We start from the raw sequence: 18,363 nt of genomic DNA, 5'->3' as shown, positions 1-18,363 counted from the left end.
GGGGGATTGTGAGATCTCACATCGAAAGCGAGCGTCCAGAGCCAGGGCCTTATAAGTGCATGCTCACCTTGACTAGTAAGACGCGTTTTGGGGTCATGCGTGGCTGTCAAGAACAAAATCGTGAGGGGGACCTAGGTGGAAGCCCTGGATTTGGGTGGACTGGAAGGCCCAAAGCGGACAATATCTTGCTGGTGAGGTGGGGTGTTACAGGTTTTGATTCTGCCAGCAGATTACAAAAACGATTTTATTCTTATTTAAATTAGTTATGCTATTGTTTTATTTATCTTTTAGCTATTATTAGGACTTTTATAAATATGAGGGTCTTTATTTAAATTTTAATTCATTGGATTATTATTAATATTTATTAGGGATATCCTATTAGACTTATGGTTCTTTCTAGGATAAATATTTTTGTAGAGACTTTTTTAGGGAGATTTTAAATAAAGAAATCAAATATTTTTGCTATCTTTTGTGTGGTTGAGTGATTCTCATACTAAGTTCTTAATTGGACTTAATTGAAAGAATGGACAACTTCGTTATGATTTTATACTACTCGTCCGTGTTTCTTTATATGTGCAGGGTGGGAGTAAGCATTGCGTATAACTTTGGTTCTCTAAGGCAAGTAGGTTCTTGTTGGCTCAAGTTGCAAACCATTCAAATCTGATTTTAGTGTATATTGGGAGATGTTCACATCAGTTGGTATCAGAGCTTGTGTTATTATCAGGTTATAACCTTTTAATCTTTAGTTTGTGTCATTTCTTGATTTTCTTTATTTCTAGTTTTGTCTAGGCTCTTGTTTCTTAAAAAAAAAAAAAAAGAGTTTATTCTTCTCTTATTATTTCAAATTCTGCATCAAACACTGTATTAAAAAAATCATCTTGCCTAGATTCTTGATTTTTCTAAACACATCAAAGAAAAATTATGTTCTCCATCTTTATCTTCTATATTTCTTGACTTTGGCCTAGAGTAAAAAAGGAAACAAAGAAATCTTGTTCTTTCCAAATTGTGTGGATAAAAAAAAGGAAGAATTAAAGAAAAAATTGCAAGAATTGATTGAACTACCAAGTTAGGGCATAATCAAATTAAAGCCATTGAATTTTAAGGTTGGCTGAAAGTTTCTTGAATATTTTCTTGATATTTTCCGAATAGGTACATACCAAATTTTGGTATTGCCAAATTGAATTCTTGTTTTTCTTGGATTATCTTGTCTTATTTCATTAAATTTGTTTCATATAGATCTTTCTTGCATTATTTTAATTGTTTTCTTGAAAATTCTTGAAGTTGAATATTTAATATAAACTCCATTGCTTTTAGGTCATATCTTCTTTTTATCATTATATTTTTCATGAATTACATTTCTATTTATAAATTTATCCTCGCAAGTTTCGCATGTCAACCTAGAATGATCTAGGTAGATCAAATATGTTTTCTTCTCAATATTAGATAAAAATATCATCTAATATACAACTAATTTTAAATTCATGGTTAAAATTATTTTTCTTTTTGAAGACATGTTAACAATACCTAGACCCTTTTTTTGCTTTTGAAAAGAAATTTTACTCCAACTTGTTGCGTAGTATCGGCCAATAGACTAGTCAAATTCTATTCTTTCGTGATCTCGCCCTCTTTGCATATAATTATAACTAGATATGGACCTGCATTGCGCCGCGAGCATGATTTTTTTTCTTGAAAATAATGATTAGGTGTAACAAATGCATTTCATAGAAGAAAGATAAATTAATGACTCGAGTCATAGATGTGACTGAGTTAAATAAGTTGGTTTTATTTTAATTAAACAATAAAAAAAAAGTAATAATAATAAATGGACTGTTATAAAATTATCACAATAACCTGAAAAATAATTTCCTAAAGGGAACAACTATGTAGCTTAATTCACAGCCCATTAAATACAAAATCATTTTTTTTAATCTAAAAAATAACAAACTTGTAATTATGGTAATCAGGGCCAAGTCAACTTGAGTTATCTCGACAAACACATGATCCTGGTCATAACCAAGATAACACGATCGAAAAGAAAATTTAAAAACTCACAAACCCTCTTTTTTTTTAATCACAAAGCCCATATTCTTTTTATAAAAAAAATATCAACCCGCATTAACTTTTAAAACCCGCAACTTGTGTTATTAGATTGGAAGCACCCTATCTAGAAAAATCATAAAATAAAATTCTCAATTAATCAAATGTTAAATCATGAAATTGAAAAAAGAATTTCAATTATAAAAAAAGATTTAAAAAATAGCAATTAAAAAAATGAGGATCAAAATTAAAACACAAAATATATTTTAATTTTGATTGAAGGGTAAAATTGATAAAAAAAAATCAATTTATTAAAAAGACCCAAAATATCAAAAGAATAAGGATGAAAATTAAAATAAGAAATACAACCAATTTTTTATTGAATGGTGAAACTCAAAAGAAAAATAAATTTAACAAAACATCATAAAAAAAAATTAAGAGAATGAGGATCAAATTGGAAAAAAAAACCATGTATCCCAAATTAGGATTAAGGGATGAAATTGAAAACAAATCATTTTTTTTATAAAAGGACCAAGAACAACAATTAGAAATCAAAAGGATAAGGATCGAAGTGAAAATCCTCATAAATCAGATAACAACTCTGAAATTATACATGGCTACTGTGAATTTTAAGAGGAGGAGAAAGAAAACTAGAGGGGAAAGAAAGCATCGTTAGTGATAAATAGTGTCATCAACGACCACATTCCCACCGCAGATGTAAGAGGACAAAATTTCACTTCTAATGACATAGTGCAAGGAGAATTTTGACTGTTAAGAGGCACCGCACACGCCATTTAAAGAGTACGGACGCCTCTCATATGTTGGCACTTGCATAGCGCGCGCACCAACAACTTTTTATTTTTATTTTTTATATTTATTAAAATACTAGTTTTCCCTAAGTTTATTTGATAATAATAAAAAAAAATCATTGTGAAAAGCTAAAAAAGCTTCTTGACACCAATTTTAAATTTGTTGCTTTGAAGGGTATTTTAATCGTTTCATTGTGCTTTTTATTTTTTTATATTTGGTTAAGTACCAAATTGTCACTTAGCTGACCTAATAATAACAGGGGGAAAAAAGCATTATGAAAATACAAGAATACCCCTTAAGGCCAATATTAATTTTTTTGCTTTCAATGATATTTTAATTGTTTCACTATGCTTTTGAAATAGAAAAAGACTTATTTATTCCTAGTCAATTTGGTAATGATTGGTGGGTCTTATGAAAAGACTTTAATGCTCCCAATAGCTAGTTTTAAGGATTTTAGTGGGAAGGGAAAAAAAATATAAAAACAGTGTTTTAGTGAACAATATTCTCACTCAGATGCTGCACTATTTTTCAATCTTGTTTTAGCTTTTTTTAATAAGTCATGCAACAAGCTTTCAAGTTTTTTTTTCCTTCTCATTCTTAAATTAAACGATGCATCAAAAAAAATTCCTTTATGCTTTACAAAATAAAAGGAAAAGGAAAATTTATAATCCCTCCCTCTTTTGAAGATAAATTTGAGTGGTGAGAGTAAGCAAAGAACATTTTCCATACCTTTTCATGTCATATTATTATTGGTAAAGGCTTTCTGCTTTGTAAAATAAAATGAAAAACTTAGGTTGCTTATCAAAGCCCACATTTATATTTCATTCCATTACTTGTCAAGAAATTCAAGGTGAGCTAGTCCCCATCGTATCTAAACGAACAGATTTCAATTTCCCATCAATTTCCTACAAATAACAAAATTCAAGAATTTAGCTAAACCACCCTATACTTGAAAGCACTTTTGAATTATAAAATTAAAGGCTAGGAAAGTTAAAAAGAGAAAGTGATAAATATTATTGAAAAAGTTGTGTGCATGTACGAGGTCCTCAATTAAGGCATATATGAGTATTATGATGGGAAATTCGCGTATATCATTCTTACAACTTACAACAACCAAAGATGTTGTATTATTTATTATTATTATTATTATTATTATTATTATTATTATTATTGATGAAGTCGTGAAAACTTCAAACATGAATGACATTTTCACAGGTTATGTCTTGTGTTGTGATCTCTCTAGGCTTGGTGTTTCCTGCACCACAAGTCCCCCTACTGGAATAATGGACTCTTTGGTGATTAAATTAGTAATTATAGAAGGAAAGAATAATGTATAGAAAGAGAAATAATACGAAAAGCAAGAGAAAAATAAGTGTGAATGGCTTTTGCTTGCTTAACTTAACCTGGATGTTTTACCTAATGACCATAGATATTGTTAGACCTTGATCACATCAGCTTACCTTATGAAGTGTGGAGAGTGGTGTAGCAGTACCTTGGTGTGTGTGTGTGTGTGTAGAGAGAGAGAGAGAGAGAGATAGAGTGGTATTGCATCATTGGTGGAGAGGTTGGAGCGCATCATTGGTAGTAATGCTTGTTGTGTCATTGCTGGTGAAGTTGGTGGTGCTAGATGTGGGCAAAGAATATCCATTAGTAAGAAACATGATGCCTACCCTATATATGCACATGATGTGTCCCTCATGCACATATATTTTGTGTGCAAAGTGCATCATGCCTCATATATGTGTGTGGTTGAATGTGCACAATGTACACGTAATATGTGCACTCTGAATGTGCATATAGAATTTATATGTGCGATGTATATACATGCATTAATGGGTGGTATGTAAGTTAGGATGTGTTCTTAGGTCATTATTAGATAGACAGAGGTAAGTTGGGATTGGGCGAGGGAGAGCCATTCGGTCTGGACTTGAATGACCAAGATCCTGACCATTTAGGTTTTGGCCTAAACGGCTAGAAATATATATTTCTTTTATTGTATTATCAATTGCCCCTAAGCCTTTGAACAATCATGTTTGAAAGATTTAACTAGTACAAGTAGAAGGAATGTAAATACTTATTGTTTTATACAATTGTTGTTACCTTTTTATGACATTGGTTAATGTATTTGCATGAGAGTATTTCTCATATTTTTTATTAATGTTTCTATAAGAAAGATGAAAATTTAATCGGTTTTATGTATTCCTCTTATAGTACAGTATATTAGAAAATAGAGAATGCTTTGTGATCATGAAAGTGGAGTTAAAGAATCGTGTAAGGAGATGCTATATAAAGACAATGAGATTTCAATTGAGATATCACTATGGATATTTTTTTTGGAGACATTATAAACATATTTAGGGACCTTGAGAATTATTTTGGACACATGGATATCTTGACATTGAGATTTTTCATTATAGACTTGAAAATATATTTGAAGACATGGAAAATTCAATGTAGACATATAGATCTCACCATGGAGATTCTTGTTAAATACATTAAAGACGTAGAGAAACATTATTGTTTTTATTAAAATGTTTAAGATATTTTTTCAAGTAGAGATACAATTTATGGAGATTATGTGATCTCTAATAGTTCATGGTGAGGATCTTTCTCTAATTATTTAAAGAGTTAGGTTTCCTTCCTTAAGAATGATTAAATGTAACCATTAACTATCAATCTTTTTTATCTTTTTTTAGAGTATCACATCCTTAGTATCATGATCATGGTTATGGTAAAAATAAAAAAACTTGTAATGGTTCCATATGTTTGTGCCACCTTTTATAAAAGGTGGGTATCATATGAAATCATTTTCCTGAATGAAAACTAATACCCCAGCACATGTAGTGGTCATGAGCTTAGAGAATGTCAGTCAGTCATGAAAGGACCTCTTAATGCTTCTCTTGGATGCATGTAGGAAATTGATGGCATTGGGAAGATTATACTCTCTGGCAACAAGGGTGTCCCTATTTGGTCATGCTTGCCTTTTCTACTCAAATATAGTTCTTCATTACGAGTTTCATATCGAGAAAAGTTATATTGGGAAAAATGTATAGTCATTCTCATAAAGAGAATAGTTTTATACTTCATTGATCAAGGTTGTAAATCCTCGGTATAAAATCGATAAATATTGGTTAAATAGAGTTATTATTAATTAAAAAAAATATTATGTAAAACCCTACATAAACGTGGAATCAAAGGTAGTAAAATCCCGACGAGTAATGAAAACTCGAGATGGAAAGAAATAAATAAATGTGGCAAGCAATAGAAATGATGACCTCCATAAGTAAATCTAAAGGTATTGTAGAAGTTGAAAAGAGATTTACAAATTTTGGGTTCAAAATTCATAATATCGGTGAAAACGATAATGATTTTTGATAGATAATAGAATAAGGAAGAAAAAAATTCAAAATAAATATATTTTTAAATAAAAAAAATGATATCAAGGATATAGTGGAATGATTAATACTAACCATGCAAGGATTAAAGAGGAAATTCAGATTTTTAGTGTTAAATCATATGCTATCTAGTTTTACGTTATTATATATAATTTTTAGTTTAACCGTTAGATCGGGTTAAAATTTAATGAAAAGTTTTCTGACATATTATTTAATCTTGGGATAAAATTTAATGTAAATAAAGCCCCCACAAAGTTAGCAACAGTCAGGTAAAATACTGAAATCATTAATGGAGAGGCCATTAATTCAGGCCCAACCCAAGCTGCTAGCATGTCTAGCTATCTGCCCCAAGCCCAAACAGTTAGATTTTGTTTTTTTTTTTGTTCAATCACCAAGATCTTGTAGTCTTGTACTAAAGCATGATAATATGCAGAATTACCGAACATTAATTCTTAAAACCTAACACATCGATAAGATACAGAAATCTGATTAACAGTTTAATTAATTGTTCTTGTTCAAGAAGGTGTCAGTGTTTTTCTTTCGCTTTTTTAATTTTATGTACTCTTTTTTTCCCACAAGTATATTTAATTATTGGAGAGTTCACCGGTTTGCTTAGCTACCGAGCAGCTTGAAACCCTTGTCTCCCAGCAAGCCATTTTTGGACAAAAGCACGAAGCAAAGAAGCAGAAGGGTAGATGTGAAAGGCAGTGCAATCAGATCTGTAGATGGAGATCACCTATATTTTAATACGTTCCGTGCAGGCATAAAAGACATGAAGAGAATTCAATTTGGTTTATATGTAGGGCATAGATAGGCCAATAAACATAGTAAAGAATAAGATATAACACGTAGTTTGACAGAGACATTTGCCTCGCATATAATTTGTATTTCTGGTAATTTATGATCCTTTTCGATTGAATTAAGTACAGTTTTACACGTAAGTGTGAACTATGAAGGCATTTGTTTGAAGTAGATAGCAGTAAAGGAACTGGAAACTAGTCACTTTTTAGCTTTGATGGTTGCAGCAAACTTGGATGTTGGGGAAGCGACCTGTTTGTTTTTATATTTTAAAAGTATTTTTAAAAAAATTATATTTATTTTTAAATTAAATTTTTTTTAGTAATTTTAGATAATTTTGATATGCTGATATCAAAAATAATTTTTAAAAAATAAAAAAAATATTATTTTAATGTATTTTCAAGTGAAAAACACTTTAAAAATAATTGCGATCACAATTTCAAATGAGCTTAGATCTTTTTTATTTTTTTTTTCTTTTAAGTTTAAAGAGAAAAAAAAAGGACAGGGCATCAACCCTGTATGTATATTGTACAAGGGTATAAAAGATTATTGAGGCTTTGATTTATGATACATCATTCTCCAACAAAACAAGAGGAGGAAACGATCTTACATGAACCAAAGCTTTGATTAATTTTCGCATGTTGACGAAGATGTTAAGAGATTCTGTGATGTTGCTCAATTATAACTTAGATTTGGTTCCTGAAACCTGACTTGGTCAAAGGCTGAGGTAGGTCTGGTTTAAAGTCGGTGGTGTGTCATCAAACATAACATGCTTACAGATTTCAAGAAATCAATGTCGAAAATTAAAGTCTTCTCTTCCTTGCCGAAGAGATTGCCTAGCTAGTGATAGATTTAGTTGCAAGGGGGGCGATTACATATCTCCCAGAAAGAAATCCACGAAAATTCGTGTTATAAATGGTTTCACCAACAACGACCGTTGGTCCCTTTTTTTTTAATTAAAAATGCTGTTAATACTCCTACTGGACACGAAAGAATAATTTAATGTTGTTATATTTATGTGCAAGTATATGCTAATTAATGCAGAGTGTGAACATAAAAAGAGAATTCGCAAATAGTGATTAATTGGGGGGCGGTGGGTTGAATTTTTGCTACGTTTTTTTCATGTAATTAAAATACGTAGCTTGGCTAGGGAATGAACCAAACTACTTGTAACCTTTTCTTTTATGCTCTTTTTATCTTCTCCCGTATTTCCCCTCCAAACATTAATTTCAGTATTCACATCATTTTCTTGCTTTCACATTTACAACCCTCTCTCTCTGTCTCTCTGTCTCTCTCTCTCATTCACTTTGAGTTTGACCCGTTGCCAGCCACCGGCAACTCTTTCTCTACTCCAATGGAGACCCCACCCTGCACTCTCTAGAGGATCTTCTTAGTGGAAACATTTATTTCTTGCCAAGTCTTTTTCTCTTTTAGAGCAAAAAAGCTTAAATAACCTCCTTCTTCCCTTCATTTTCTCCTTTCCTTCTCCAAAAACCCTAATCCGTAGACATGCCCTGAAGCTGGAGAAGCAAAACTAGCTAGACAGCTTCACGTATCCCCCCTTTTAGCCTTTACTCTTCACCCTTCTTTTCCTGTTTCTTTCCCTGCTCCTTTTCTCTCTAGCCATCATATTAATTTTAAGAATATCTGTGTGCATTTTTTTCTTTTCACATAAACTTTTGCTGTTAGTGAAAGACAAGGGAGAGATTGCCTCCATTTCAGAGGCTTTAAAAGATATGGGAAACTCTCTCAAAAGCTGATATGTAAGTTTCTTATGTTCAATCCTCACTAGTCTTCATTTACTTGATGGGCTCTTTTGCAGAATCCCCTTAAGTACTTTTATAGATTATCTTTTCACCTCTGCAACTTGGCAACTACCACTATCTTCTTTCCTTTCTTTTGTTTCAGCTTTTTGTAAGTTATGGATTCCGGTAACAGTGGCAGTATGCAATCCTCTAGTGGTGGTGATGAAGAGTATGACTCAAGACCAGAGTCACTCCCAGCTTTCTTGAATGCTTCTAGCCAAAACTTTGATCCTTCTCTTTTTTCACACCACCAACCAGCCGCTATTTTTGATCCTTCACCAGCTCTCTTCCATGCTTTCTCTCAATCTCAATCAATCACAAATCCCAATTCTTCTATGCTAAATCTGGACATGGTTCATTCACGAGGCCTGAGATCTGAGCACAGTTGCACTCGACTTGGTATCAACTTACCAGACTCATTATCATCAAGCCAATCGGCACCTCTGGGTGCTCAAGGATCAAGTCAAGCTCTACCTTCATCCATGCAATTGCGATCGGTTCATGATAATGGAGTGCGCTCTTCTTCACCGTCAGATCAAACACATGGGGTAGCCAGAAACCCCAAGAAAAGAACAAGGGCATCAAGAAGGGCACCCACTACAGTTCTCACGACAGACACGTCCAATTTCAGACAAATGGTGCAAGAATTCACAGGGATCCCAGCACCACCCTTTACAGGCTCATCGTTTACCCGTAGGCTCGATCTTTTTGGTCCTGGATCGGGATTGAGGTCTGGTCATTTGGAACCAATAGGGTCACTTTACCCTCTACGTCCCTCAGCTCAAAAGGTTCATCATCAGCAAACCCCACTTTTATCTTCTTCTTCTCCTTCATTTTTTAACAATGATATTGTGGATGGCACTAATATTGCTAGTACTAGTACTACTGCTAACAATAACAATACTATTACCACAGCCACAACTAGTACTTTCAATCCCAGTTCTGTTAACTACCAACTGTCTGCTCATTTAGGCCTACACAAACAACCTCAAAATCTGCTAAACATGCAAAATCAAATGCTTTCAATCCATCCACTTCTACAGCCTCCTGCTCCTCCTTTTCAATCTTTAGCTAATGTGCCTGGTTTAGGTGCAAAGTCTCAAGCAAGTTTTCCTTTACCTTCCTTTGAGGAATTGGGTATGGGCCATGGAGATGGACATGTTAATGCACATCTTGGTGGGCTAACAAGTCATGTAACAACAGAAGGGATGAGATTATCGAGTGATGGGGATCAAGATCATAACTTGAGGTCTTTGGACGGGAATTATGGCAATATGAAACGTGTTAATAGCTGCAAGTTGAATTACTCGTCAGCTTCTTCATCAGGTTTTCACCATGACAAGGTTTTAGAGAACGTTTCTTCAAGAGGTGCTGAAGGTACAGTTGATTCATGGATTTGTCCTTCAGAGTTCAGAGTAGGGGATCATTAATCAGGTTCGGCGATTAATGGGGCACGAGTAGGTGATAGATGAAGAAGATTTTGCTGCAGGCTACTGATTGTCATGTGTTAATGGTGGTCGTGGTTGTGATGATTTTGGTAAGGAGGGTATAATTGCGTTATTGACCTCAGTCCCCGCTACTTCGGCTAGATGGCAGCATCCTTTTTTTTTCTCTCCTTTTTCAAGAAATAATCAAGAATTTTAGGAGTATTAGATTATGAGATGTCACACTTTAAATTATATACATGTGTGTGTGTGTGTGTGTGTGTTTTCTTTATATTTGGCATTATACATCATTACTATATATGCATGATTCAGTTTTCCATTTCTGCTACTTTTCTTCTTGCTAGCTAGTTTGAATTAATCCAGTTCCAGTTGAATCTTCATCTAGCTAGTACTCTACTGGTGTACTATAATGTAGTCCCATAACACAGTACACAAATTGTCTTCCTCGTACATTATCCACCGGAAGAAAATAAATACGTCGATGGTGCCGCGTCAATGAAGATGATCTTGTCTGCTGGGAAAGATTTGCAGCTCATTCCATTAATCCTGCTTTTCTTGAACACCAGGTAGCATACATCCTGCAATGCCACAGTATCATTGAGTTGCAGTACAAAGGAACAATTTTTTTGTGGCGTGCCAACAAGCCTATCATCTATCATGACTTGTTATCTCCTTCGTAATCCTTCAAACAATTAACTCCATTCTTGTACATATAATGCCCTTTTAATTGTCTTTTTTTTTTCCTTCCAATTCACTGTTAATTGTGATATATGAATCCCACATGGTTCATCATCTTCATGGTATGCATGTCTCATGATCTTCTAGGATGATAATTCATTTTACTATATATAGATTATCGTACTATAGGGATTATATAATACAATATAGAGTGATTGGTGGCAAAGATCAGGGGAATCCTTACCTGCCGCAATCATAAACTAGAAGTTAAAAAATCATCCCCATTACATCCATGACATTAAGATTCTTAAGTTCTAATTTATTTTTGCTCATTAATGGATGCACATAAAGAAAGAAAGAGATCAAACTAGTTTAGCTCGTTAGTTGGCTAGCTTCCTTGGGTTTGAAGACGTGTTAGAGTCGGAGTTCTTGTAGAGATATTTTTTTTCCTTCGTTTTTGTTTCTTTTGGATTTAAAATTCGGGAACAAGCCACTTCAAACAAGTGCGCGCACACAAGGCGTTTCTTGCTCGCCTACCTTGAGACCATTCATTATATATCAGTCTCTAATGAAGACAACCTCGTTGTTTGTTTTTTTCTTTTTTCTTTATTGATGCCGTAGCCCAACCACCCTGCAAATTAATATAACCATCGAGCATGAGCATATACAAGATACAGCTTCATAAGTTTTGTGACAATGTAGGAAATCCAGACAACACGCATATTATATGGGGTAGTCATTATTAAAATATGGTGGGCTCGTGATCCACACGTTCCATTGATTTCTTAATTATTATTTTTTTATAAGAAACGAACAAAAGAAGAAAGATTGTGGAGTGTCATGTGGGGGTGTGGTGGATATGAGATGATGCCTGAGTATAAATGCCCATATAACTCTACAGCTACAACTTTTACGAGGCCACTGGATTTTACTTGTTCAAGCAGATCATGGTATAGCTGATGAGAGTCTACGGTAATTTAACAAGTAGAAGCAATTTGTGGTATAATTGATGACAAAATAATATAAGATGGGGATCCTACCATCGAAGTCAATGATAATTCCAGTCAGTCTCTGCTTTTGTTGATTGGTTGTTCTAGATTTCCTTGCATCGAAGATATTTATCGTGGGAAGTTAGAGCTGAATAATAAAGGTATGATCATACAATAACAAGGGCATAAACCGAAGAAGGAGAAGAGAGAGATTTTGATAACTAAAAAGAAAAAAAAAATCTGTAGTGAATCATTTTGATAGCTAAAGGAAATGATTAACCATGAGAATTAGGGATAATGGTAGGAAAAGATGAGGAAAATTATTAACCCAATGCAGACACATAATAATGATAGAATTTTGGGGAAACAAATTGGAAGAGAGATTATTACATGATTAGGTATTATATAAATAAGCAATTTGCAAGATGAGGAGAGGGAAGGAGAGTGGTGACATGTGACATCTTCTCTTTTTGAATCATGGTGGCCCATGCCAGGGAATAATCTGGTTTTTAGCAATGATGGGTGTTTCTCTCTATCCATCTACCCCCCTCCTCCTCTCCTGTCCCTCAGGGTCATGTGAGAGAGAGACTGCTCTCTAAGTTTTGAACTGAAAGGGATAGTGCGAGTGCAGAGGCTCTCTCTCTCTCTCTCTCTCTCTCTCTCTCTGCCAAAAAGTTTGAATCCTTTTTCCTTCTACCGACCATGTTGCTCTTAATACGATAACATAAATGTTATGTTTGCATGTATTAATTTGTTGTGTATTAAAATCTCATCTCGAGCGAGGCCTTGATATTACAACACACGCTAATTATCCGCAAGGTCACAGTTGTATAAAGTTAGTGTTTTTTTTTTAAGTATTTTTTATTTTAAAATATATTAAAATAATATTTTTAATTTTAAAAAATTATTTTTGATATAGCACATTAAAATAATTTAAAAATATTAAAAATATATTAACTTAAAAAAAATTAAAAAAAATAAATTTTTTTAAAACATTTTCAAAACACAACGCTACCTAACCTTGTTCCCAAATGGAGGAAGTAGTCGCTTTTTTCCAATATAATAACCCAAACTAATGTTAATAGTAAGCATAAGATCATCTTAAAAGCTATTTAGAAATGTTAAATTTATTCATTGTATTTAATTAATATAACTCCAATTAAAACATTTTTTTTACATAAAATATATTAAACAAATTTTTTATGTAGAAATTTTATTTTGACTTTTCAATATAATATTTTTCTTGGAGCTGTAAAAATAAGAGATTAAAAAGCTAAAAAAAGTTGTGTTTTTCCTTTTGCCATTCCATACGGGTCTTTTTTTTTTTTTTTTTGGAGATACCTTATTAGAAGAAAGATTTATCATTCTGTATTATAATGTTTAAACGGTGTTGAACACTATATTTTTAGATATTTTTAAAAAGTATTTTTTATTTGAAAAAACATTAAATTTATATTTTTTTAATAGGATACGTTAATGTTAATAATTAAAAAAATCTAAAAGAATTCATTTTATTCATTTTCAAATGAAAAGTTAATTTAAAAAGCATTATGGACAATAATTCTAAAAACACACTTAATTACTCTCATTTATCAAAACAGCATGATGAAATATAAATACTTTATTAATTAATTATGATTTTCAATGATCATGCTGTAGGTGGCATCTTTTTCACTTAATTTTGTTCGGTTGCTTTCATTGTGTACTAATTTAATTTATTTATTATTCGGTGAAAAATAGGGTACGTAAGCGATGATGAAAGGGGATTGCAATCTGACGCCAGGTCGTAGAACTTTGAGGACAAGCTAGTTCAAGCAACAAGAACTCGTGCCTAGACTGGTACTGCTGCAATATTGGACCGTCGCCTCGGTTTCAAAATTAATAATAGATTCCTTTGACAATTATTTGGATTGGAGATTGGCCTCGCTAGCTTCACAACGCTACCAAAGATTTGCCCCTTTAATTAATTTACGACTATGGTATACAGACATACATACATACATACATACATACATACATGTGTACATGTGTGTGTGTGTGTGTGTGTGTGTGTGTGTACCCTTTAATTAATTTACGACTATGGTATACAGACATACATACATACATACATACATACATACATGTGTACATGTGTGTGTGTGTGTGTGTGTGTGTGTGTGTGTGTAAGAGTTTGGAACCGTAAACGACATGTTAATATGATAATTCCACATATTATCGAACCAGAAGAATGGTCAGCATGGATTTATGTACAATATAAGGAGATTTGCTAATTTAGGTCTGCCATCCAAGTCATGTCTCCATCCTAAATGCCATTGCGTATCCCACTAGAGAAAAGTCCGAACGCAAGAAGTTACATACATAGCATATTCCTATATATATATATATATATATATATATATATATATATATATATATATATTCCCGCATTCCCAAACCACGTTTTTTAAAATGTAAAAAAAAATTATTAATAGCGCACCATACACTAAATTGATTTATTTAAAAGGTTTAAAAGAAACTTGGATGAGTTGAACAATAAAATAAAAACTAATAATAAGATAAAAAATAAAAGAGAATGTTTAACCTGGAATATTAAATAAAAAAAATGTTTAACTTGGTCACCATTATTATTATATCAATTACTATTTTCATCGATATTATTATTATCATTATCATTATTATCGTTGTTATTATCATTTCTATTATTATTGTTTTTCATACTGTTGTTATAATTATTATCACTGTCACTATAACCAATATTCTTATTAATCTCTTTCTTATAACTATCATCATTATTGTTGTTCTTGTTATAACCACAACTGTTGTTATTGTTATTGTTATTATTATTATTATTATTATTATTATTATTGCTGCTATTGCAATCACAATTATTATTAACTATTACTATACTACATCATTATTACTAATAAATTTGAAAATTAATATTATTACTATTGAAAATAATCATAAATTTGATTTGAAGGGTAAAATTAAAAATTATTGTTGTTGTTGTTGTTGTTGTTGTTGTTTTTATTGCTATCACAATCACAATTACTATTAACTATTAATATACTATTACTACTACCACCACTACTATCACTACTATTATTATAATTATTAATAAATTTTTTTAAAAAAATTATTACTATTAAAAAAAACCATCAATTTGATTTGAAGGGTAAAATTAAAAACTATAAGAACTTTGAAAAAAGAGCTAAGGAAAAAAATAAGAAATCAAAAGTAGAAGGATCAAATTAAAAAACATAATATACATAATTAGAATTGAAGCGCTAAATTGTAAACAAATAAAACAAAAACAATAGAGAAAAGGACCAAAATAAAAAATCAGAACAAAGAGGATAGATTCTAAAACATCAACCAAAAATAGAGATGGATCTAGAAGGACTGAAACTATAAAGGAATAAAAAATTAAAACAATGAGGACTGAAATGAAAAATAAAGCATATAAGAAATTGTGATTGAATGATAAAATTGAAAAAAAAAATTATATAAAAGTAATAAGGACGAAATAAGAAATTCAAAGAATAAGGACTGAAATTGAAAAATAATAAACAAAGAGGACATTTGTGCACTTTAGTTGTCAGGAGAGAGAAAAGAAAGAAAAAATAAAAAAATAATCATCAGCGGCAATCCAATCATTATAAGCCTACATGTGTCACACCTTGTGGAAGAGGGCACAGTTGCGCATCAAAGGAGACGGCGAATGGCCAGATTTGGCCACCGAGCTGATGCCACCCACTCGCTGGTGCATATGGAACACACACCAATAACTTTTCAATTAACAATAAAAAAATAAAACGTGAAAATACCAAAACACCCCTCATAATCCTCTTAATTACACAAAATACCCATGTGAAAATACCAAAATACTCCTAAAGGCAAAGCTTTTTTTGTCTTTTCTAAGGCTAAAAATGTTATTTTATTGTACATCGAAATTGGGAAAAACTGAAATACCCTTGTCCAACATCCCATCTTTTTTTTTTTATCTTGAGGAAACAAAAGTATTTTTACTGTTATGAATATTGTGAAAAGCCAAGAAAGCCTTCGGTTAACAGTTATAATATTTATTGACTCTAGGGTAAAAGAGTTTTTTTACTCTGTTAAAAAATTTAAAAAGACGCATACACCCCCAAACAATCTTTTAATGATCACTGAGCTAGAGAAAAAGATCAAAATACCCCTAGATCAGTGGCTTAAATTTAAGCCACTCAAGGGTAAAGGAGTAATTTCACTATAGCAATCCACAATAATTTATGTGTAGAGCAACAGTGTAATCCCTATGCGGTTTAACTTTATATATATATATATATATATATATATATATATATATATAAGTATGTATGGCTTGCAAAATTTAACTTTACAAATAATGCATGAGTTTTTTAAAAAATAAATATTTTTTAAAATTATTTTTATATCTTTATTTTTAGTTTAGTAATTATGTATTTATTATTTTATATTTCTATTCAGTATTATTAGGCCTCACTAGTTTTTCTATTTGAAGAGAATTTTTGTATTATTTTTCTATTCAATATTAATAGGTTTTCTAGTTTTTTTTTTATATATATATATATAAAGGGTTGTTATAACCTTTTGTAAGTGAGATTCCATGGATAAAAATTAAATATTTTGGATGTTTCTTTATAGTTATGGTGTTGTAGGTCTATAAAAGTTTTGATTTATAACAAACACATTTATCATTTGTTTCCGGTTATGTCAAGGAATATACAAAATAAACAATAGACAGAAGACAAGAAAATTTGAAAATATTTTGGTAAAAGATAAGCTCATTTTTCTTATCCAAAGCATGCTATGAGAGGTTAATAAGGATATTAGAGTTTTCACAACAAACATGTGAGATAAGTTAAAAACAACAAAAAAGTAAATAAAACTATAAATAAAAGTACTAAAATACAGTAAATAATTAAAGTGTTAAAGAAAACAATAGCAAATAACTTAAGAGAATAAGTTTGTATTAGTGCGCGAGAAACAAAAAAATACAATAAAATAACTCGTCTACATAAATAGATTGCATGTTTAAGGTACAAGGCATTTACTTATTGTGGTTTTTAACATACTAAAATTAGATAAGAAAACTCTATCTTACTCTAATGAGGAAACAAACTAGAATGAAGTATACAATCCTTCAATCTCCTTTTAGCTATTTTGATTAAATTAACTAGAATTCATTGCCCCAAGTTGATTTTAATCGACATTATGAATGGTTCATGTAACTCAATTTTTCAAGATTAAAATCAACAAGTAATGCAGTTTTTAATTTAAATAGACCTTAATGGTTGTTTTTAAAATTATAACCATGATTAAATATTGTTGGTCATATTTTTAAATGAATAATCATGGTTGCAATTGACAGGCCAAGTTTTAACGCATCACCTTTGAGCTTGAACTTAGCCTTCATATCTTGGTATGGGGCACAAAGCAAGGCCCAACCCAAGACCTGATGCGTCATCCATCCCATCTAGACATATCATACCTAAATAGGAGCCTATCTTTGGGCACCAAAAAGAAGGTATAATTTCCAAATTGGCCTAATGTACAATATGTTAGGTTTCTTAAAAGACATAAAATGTAACTGAAATTATAAATTTAAATTTTGTTTGGGTATCTTATAGATCCCATTAGATAATATAGGGTTGTTTAAGGTTTGTGCGAAGATTACATGGAGATTAATTCTTCTTTCTAGGTTTGATCAACTCTTCAAAGTTGAGTTGTCATAAACCATAGGTCATTCAATTTTATGCCTCTAACAAAAATCCATATAAATCACTAGATTACAAATCTCCTAAATCCTTTTAAAAGATAACTATTGTTATGCTTTGAATGCTACTTCTTTGAAAAAATTGATAACCTTACTAATAGAAAAATATCACTTTACCTCTTGAAAAAATATCACATGTTTTATTTCATGATAGTTATTATAAATTCATGCAATTAAGTTCTTAATTGATTTTTATAGGTAAAGAATTGTAATCTCTAATATTGATTACATATTAGTCCTTAATTTGTAAAACTTATTTACAATAAAGTCATACTTGATTAATCATCCCAGTTTAATTTATTATCATTGATTCTTAATATGTGTGACTTATTAGATTCCTAATATATTGGCCTGAATATAAATAATATTCCTAAATAAAAACAAGATCAAATAAATTAAATAACTTAATGTATTATCAATTCAATAAATTGATTGATTTATATTTAAATATCAAGTGTTGCATTTAACAACATGTCATGATCCTTTAAATATTAAAAAAGTTATATGTGGTTTGACTTAATTTTTCAATAACTAGTTTTTCTTTGAAACTATTATCCCTTCAACAATAATATCTTGATTTAGACATTTGATCATTAAGTGTGTCAAATA

The 18,363-nt window shown here is 31.3% G+C and overlaps 1 protein-coding gene across 1 annotated transcript; it reads left to right on the top strand.

Moving 5' to 3' along the window:
* Positions 1 to 8,283: 8,283 nt before the first annotated feature.
* LOC7486604 (uncharacterized) lies at positions 8,284 to 10,609 on the top strand. Its single transcript, XM_002307349.4, has 2 exons — positions 8,284 to 8,803; positions 8,949 to 10,609. The coding sequence occupies exon 2, from the start codon at positions 8,962 to 8,964 to the stop codon at positions 10,273 to 10,275; it is 1,314 nt and encodes a 437-aa protein (XP_002307385.1). The 5' UTR covers positions 8,284 to 8,803; positions 8,949 to 8,961; the 3' UTR covers positions 10,276 to 10,609.
* The last annotated feature ends 7,754 nt before the right edge of the window (positions 10,610 to 18,363 follow it).

The sequence above is a fragment of the Populus trichocarpa genome, chromosome 5 (genome assembly GCF_000002775.5).
Source record: "Populus trichocarpa isolate Nisqually-1 chromosome 5, P.trichocarpa_v4.1, whole genome shotgun sequence".
NCBI classification, from domain to species: Eukaryota; Viridiplantae; Streptophyta; class Magnoliopsida; order Malpighiales; family Salicaceae; genus Populus; species Populus trichocarpa.
This window is presented reverse-complemented; position numbering and strand designations above follow the sequence as displayed.